The 6492-nt window shown below is 55.9% G+C and overlaps 1 protein-coding gene across 1 annotated transcript in view; it reads left to right on the forward strand.

The window, feature by feature from the left end:
- The first annotated feature begins 2170 nt into the window (after nt 1-2170).
- The window catches only part of GLI2 (GLI family zinc finger 2), a 181119-nt gene continuing 176797 nt past the window's right edge, over nt 2171-6492 (forward strand). The window contains 1 exon segment of the mRNA XM_024759165.1: nt 2171-2315. Coding sequence (XP_024614933.1) covers nt 2171-2315 — 145 coding nt within the window.

A 6492-nucleotide genomic window follows, 5' to 3' on the forward strand; every position in this document is an offset into this window, starting at 1 on the left:
CTCTAGCCTCTGCCTCTCCCCAAGCTCTGCCTTGCATTTCCAACAGTCTTGCTTATCTTAAAAAACAATTTTTTTTTAACCTTTTTATTTTCTGTTGGAGGAGAGTTGATTAACAATGTTGTGATAGTTTCAGGTGTACACTAAAGTGGTTCAGTTATACATAATACATGTATCTATTCTTTTTCAAATTCTTTTCCTATTTGGGTGGTTATATAGTATTGAACAGAGTTCCCTGTGCTACACAGTAGGCCTTTGTTGGTGATCCATTTTAAATATAGCCGTGTGTACATGTCAATCCCAAACTCCCTAAGTACCCCTTCCCCCCACCATTCCTCCCTGGTAACCATAGGTTCGTTCTCTAAGTCTGTGAGTCTGTTTCTGTTTTGTAAATAAGTTCATTTGTATCATTTTATAGATTCCACATATAAGCTATACCTTTCTCTTTACATGATATTTCTCTTTCTCTGTCTGACTTACTTCACTCACTATGACATTCTCCAGGAATATTACTCAGCCATTAAAAAGAACGAAATAATGCCATTTGCAAAAAAGTTTTATTGAAGTATAGTTGATGTACAACATTGTGTTAATTTCTGCTGTACAGCAAAGTTATTCAGTTTTACATATATATTCTTTTTCACATTCTTTTCCATTATGGTTTATCACAGGTTATTGAATAGAGTTCCCTGTGCTCTACAGTAGGTCTTCCTGTTTCAGTCTCTGCATGTCTTAATAGGCGTCTCAGACTTAACACGGCCCAGACCCAGCTCCTGGTTTTTGCCCCCGAACCTGCTTCTCACCCACTGTGCTCCATCCCAGCAGACAGCCCCACCGTGCAATCGTCGAAGTGCTCAGCCGAAAATCGGAGCCATCTTTGACACTACCCCCATTCTTTTAAGAAAATTGGCTTTCAGATGTCTATTCCGTAATATTTGATACAAATACTGAATTAGCAGCATCTGTACGTGATGAAGCATCAGTTAGTAAAACGCTTGCTTGTGGCCCACCAGCCAGCTGGAGATGGAGCGTTACCTGGGCCCTGCATCCCCCGGGTTCCTCTCTCGTAACCCACGACGACTCCGCTTTCTAGCACACCCCACATCCAGGCCCGAGCAAGGCCTGTGGGCTCTGCCTTCAGAGCCACTGTCCTTTTAACTCAGACAACCAGTATCTCCCCAGGTCACTGCAGTCGTGCGCCATCCCCCAAATCTGCCCTCCGTACACTGGCAGAGGGACCCCTTTGTACTGTGAGTCCTGTCGCAACCCCCTTCTGCTCAAAACCCCTCAGGGCTGGCACTCACCTTCCTGCTGCTCCTTCAACAAGCCAGCCTCCTCCCTGCCAGGCCCGCGGCTCCCGCCCCTGCCCTCTGGCTGCCGTGGGCTCCCTCAGACCCTCATGTGGCATCCCATCCCTTCCTCAGAGAAGCAGGCCAGCAGCCCCCCTGCCCTTCCCACCCCGTTCTATCCTGCCCCTCTGCTTTCTTTCCTTCTCTCTCACTAATGAGAGACAAAATATACATTTATCTTCCCCCTTTACTTATTATGCCTCCCAAGTAGGATGTAAGCTCTGTGGGTTGTATCTTCGGCACCAGGCACAATGCTTGATGCATAACAGGGGCTTGAAGAGCTATTGACTGAATGTGTGCGAGTGCGTAAATGGTGAAAACTCTGTGGAATGCAGGAATGAACGAATGAATGAACGAACATACACGTGAGTAAGTGAAAGGTGGAGCCGGTGAGCTGCAAAGAAACGGGAGAATGGGGGCTTTCCTCTGAGGGCCGCCAAGTCGTGGTTTCTGTATTGATTTTTCTCGTCCTGTGAGGCCGAGATGAGGGGCATTACTTTCTGACCTCATTTCTCAAGGTGGTTCTTGCTAGTTGCCACGCACAGTACTAGGAACTTGTTGCTTAGATTTGAAAAATCGGGGGTAACAGGCAGTGAAAAACTCTCGGCTGTGGTCCGTGAGGTCGTTCAGAAGACCAGATGAATCTCAGAACGAAGAATTCTCAAAATTAATGAAACACTCCTTCGCAATGATCAGAGAAGGCGCGTGTGGCGGCGGCGGGTGGGAATCTGCGTCGGCGCGTCCCGGCTGGGTCTGGGGGCCGCGTTGGTGAGTGTCTTTGTCTCCTCCTCCAGGGCTGCCACCCGGGACTATGCGTGGCTAGGATGGAGACGTCCGCCTCAGCCACGGCCACGGACAAGAAAGAAGCCAAAAGTGGGATCCTGGAGGGCGTTGCTTTCCCCGACCCCGGCAGGAAGGCCTCGGCCCTCGCGGTGGCCACTGCGACGGCCGCGGTAGCCAGCCAAGGAGGTACTTTCTGTTCTGCATGGTTGGCGGGGGGTGTTTTTCATGAGCCCGTTCGGACTGAATGAGACGGGAGGCTGATGTCATCGGGCAGCCATGCGGGGTTTATGGGGGAGCAAGAGGGCGCCCCAGCTTTGGGGACCCCAGGCACCGGGATGGATGCCTGTGGGTGGATCTCGAAGGTCCAGCCACTCCCAGTCGGGGGGTTTGGGCATCTCAGGCTCCAGCAGGAGAAGGGGAGGGGAGGCAAGGGAGGCTCGGGGCTGTGGGGCAGCCCTGGGGTGCGTTCTGTCGGCACAGATGTGCCAGAGAGGCTGCTGGTTGCCTCCGGCCTGCCAAGGGCTATTTTGGAAAGTAATTGTCTCCTGATCCCTTCTGGCTGTAATTAGAGGGTCAGGTACAGAATTTAGCATCCTTAGGTGAATTTCTGGCCAACTTAATTATAACAGAAGGGGACCCCCCGAGCCACAGCCTCTCATTTTACTGCCCCGAAGAGAAATAGTCTCTGGTTTCCACTGGTCCGTGCCAGCATCCCGTTGGGAAAGCTTGGCGGGAAGACGAGACCTCCCCTTGTGTCTGCGCGGTCCATCTGGAGGCCACAAAACTATTTCTGTCTCCGAGGAATGGAGAGACTTAGATTTCTTTTCTTCCCCTTTTTATTCAAGTGCATTTAGTCATGCCCTGTTGCTCTCGCCGCTGAGGCACAGCTCCCAGAGCAGCGGGGGAAATGCGCCTTCGCCGGGGTGGGGTGTGAGTGCCGGCTGCGCCACTCACATGTTGATGTCTGCAGGTCGCGGGGGGCTTTGTTCAAGTGCAGACCCCCAGTTGGTGAGTCGGGGCGAGGCTGAGTTTCTGAAATTCTAACCAGCGCTCGGATGATGCTGGGACAGCCGGTCCACAGGCCGTGCTGGGTGCAGCTTAGGGCCAGAGTGCAGGGATTCGGAAAGACACTCAGAGCGGGAGGAGTCATTGTTTCCAAGAGCGAACTGGAGGCCCTCTAGTTCATTGTTACTACACTGTTTCTATTCCCCCACCACCACCCGTGATTCTCAGTTGGAGGTCATTATCAGGATGTGCGGCCCAAGCCGGGACGGGGCGAGCCCAGGCCAACCTTCGGGTATTAGGACTCCTGCTCTGCGTGACACCCCTTGACCCCTGTCCCTGCTAGGAGCCGGGCTCTCTAGGCCCTTCCTCTGTGAGGGTGGAGGAAGGAGCCAAAGCCCAGGGTGGACCACATGCAGGTGGTGTCGGGAGCCAGGGGATGGAGGGCCCAGGGTGGGGGTCTGGCAGTGGTCCCAGGGCTGGCTTGTCCCGGGCCTGGCTGGGTCTGCACGTGGTCTGTTCCTTCTCCTGGGTCAGGGCCCACCCTGGCCTGTGGCGACACCTCAAGCTGTCCCTCTGCCTGATGCAGAGGCGCCTGGGCCTCTGAGGCCTGAGTGGCCTCGGTGCATCTCTGACCCGCCCCCTGGGCCCTCAGCTGTCCCCGCCTCGGCCTCTCCCTAGCCCGGACCCTAACCCTCTCTGGAGCCATCAGTGCATCGTGAGCTGCCACGCAGCCCAATTCACTGCCACGTCCCGTAGCCGAGAGCAGACTCGTGGTCATTAGAGAGAAATGAGGGCATGATTGGGAAGGAAGTCCTCTAGCATCAGACCTGGCTGTCAGCAATGGGGCAGTAATCTCAGATGCTTGAGGGGGTCTTGGTCTGGGGGGGCAGGCCACGGGCCTACAGCTTGGGGTGCAGCCGCTCTCTGGAGGTACCCGACCTCGCTCTACTCGCCCCCCAAGGATGCGGTCCTGCCCACCCCGCAGGCCCCGTCCCCTCCTTGCCCGACCCCGGGGGAGCGCTTGACTGGTGAGGTTCCTACACTGGGTGGACGTGGCCCTCAGCCCAGTCGCCCAGGACAGGTGGCACGTTGTCATCAGAGCGAGTTAGGTACGTCCCTTGCTCCCTGTAGCACTCTCTGGACGGCTCATTTGGGAAGGGCCGTCCTGCAGTCAGGGCAGAGCAGGTGGCATCTGGAGCGGGTCCCCTGGGGCTGGGGGACCGTGACGTCTGCGTTCTGCGGGTGGGGCAAGGTAGGCCGGTGGTGCAGCCCCGAGTCACTGGCCTGGGTCCCCGTTCCAGCCCAGGCCCGGTCCCGGTGTGGCAGGCCGTTCCCTCCTCTGGGCCTCGTGTTCCTAATCTGTGTTGTGGGGACGTTTGGCAGATGTGATTCCAAGTCTGTGTGATGTCGTGACGTCGGATCTTACCCCTGGGGGCAGAGGTGCTGTGAGCTAGCCTCCTCTTTTACGCAGCAAACCGGAGTCCCAGACAGCCCCAAGGAGCCTCTGCCGTGGGCCCCTCTGCCCGCAGGGGCGTAGGCGTGTGGACAGGTGCGAGGTGGTGCCCGGCAGCACAAGGGGGTTCGTGCGTGTCCCCCACACGGAGGTCCTCTCAGGGCCAGGATGTTTGCGCTCTGCTCTGGAGCTCAGCACTCGGCACCAGGCCTGGCAGGAGGCAGTGCTGAGGGCCCCCTGTGGCCCTGAGTGATGTCAGGGGAAGGTGGCCTTGGTGAGGCGCTGGCCGGAGGTGGGGGGAGCTCAGCCCGCCGGCGTGGGGCTGCTGGGAAGGGCAGGGAGGCTGCACAGAGGCCTGGGAGAGGGGCGGTGCTGCCCGGTGCATGCTGGGCTGGGGCAGGGGTGCAGGGAGCTGAGAGCTACCTGTCCAGGGCCCTGTCCCTGAGTTGTTTCTGGAAAAGATGGGGTAACCGTCCTGGTCTGCGAGGCCTGTTTGCTGAGGCAGGGGCAGGACTGAGCTCATTCCCTGCGGCTGAGCCGGTGACCGCTCACTCGGACACCTGGCCCTCCTGACACCGTTTATCCCTTCCGAGTCCACAAGATCGTCCCCATGATTCCGCACCGTGGTTTGCAGCTTTCCCGGAAGGAAAGGATGGCTCACGCAAGCTCAGTGTTCCAGGGCCTGTTACACATCTGTCCAGAGTAGGGGGCGTCCTGTCTGAGGATGTCGGGGGCATGTGGTAAGGAATGCAAAAGGGCCAGACCCTGTGAACTGGTGACGCAGTGATCACCCACCTCTGCAAGGTGCCCAGAGGTGGGAGGTACCCTGTCTTGCAGGCCAGCTTCTGACCCCTCATCTGCCCCCTGCCAAGTGCCACTGGTGCCGGGAGCTTCAATCCCATCCCTGGAATTGTAGGACTTTGGTTCTAAGACTGAGCATACCTTTAGGCAGAAAGATTTCATTTCTACATTATTTGTAACTGTGAACATTTGGAAACAACCGAAGTGTTCAGTGATAGGGGATTGATTAATCAAACTGTGGGACGGCTGTTGAATGGAACATTATGTAGACCCTGAAAATGTTCATCAAGACTTTATCATAAGGGGGGGATGTGTCTGTATTCTAATATTAAAGTGTAAAAAAGCAGGATGCAAATTATATCTCACCTCTGTTGTTACCAACCAGGGTTCTTGGCCTTCCCCAATCAACTGAAATTGACTAGAGGCCAGACAGGAAATTCAGGCAAGGCTTTATCGGGGCCCTGCTGTATGTAGCAGGGAGGGGGGAGCGAGAAAATGCAACAGGTTCCCTTGCTTGCTGTGGGGGCGAGCTTGTTCCTTATATGGAGTGAGGGTAGGGGTCTTCCAGGGGTCCGGCTGGAGGGGTGGCTTAGGTGCTCTGCCCACCCCCTTGGTGGTGCTGCGTGCAGGGGGGCATGCGCAGGACCCGCCTGTTGCTCCCGGCTCTTCAGAAGGGGCGGTTGGGTTTCTTTGGTCTTTTTGTATCTTGTTGTCCATAATTTGCCCCAGCTGGGCATGCACGCAGTTATTTTTAGTCCCTTACAGTTTCTTTGTGTTTTGTTGCTCCAGGAGACGTCTGTCCAGGTGCAGGCACCGCAGCAAAGGGTCCCAGGTCCCAGCCTGTCCATCACAACTTTATAGTTCATAGAGGTACCCTTACCAGTGGTTGTCCAGATGCTGGGACTCGGGGTGATGTACATTGCACATAGGAAACTCATCCCTTTGGTTCCTAAGGACCTTCAGCCTTCTAGAACCCACTATTAGAATGTCAGTAAAGGGAACTGCCTGGCGGTCCGGTGATGAGGGCTCAGCGCTTTCACTGCTGGGGCCCCGGCTTCGATCCCTGGCCAGGGAACTAAGATCCCCCAAGCCGCGTGGCGTGGC

This window comes from Neophocaena asiaeorientalis, unplaced genomic scaffold (genome assembly GCF_003031525.2).
Source record: "Neophocaena asiaeorientalis asiaeorientalis breed wild unplaced genomic scaffold, Neophocaena_asiaeorientalis_V1.1 scaffold593, whole genome shotgun sequence".
In the NCBI taxonomy this organism is placed as follows: Eukaryota; Metazoa; Chordata; class Mammalia; order Artiodactyla; family Phocoenidae; genus Neophocaena; species Neophocaena asiaeorientalis.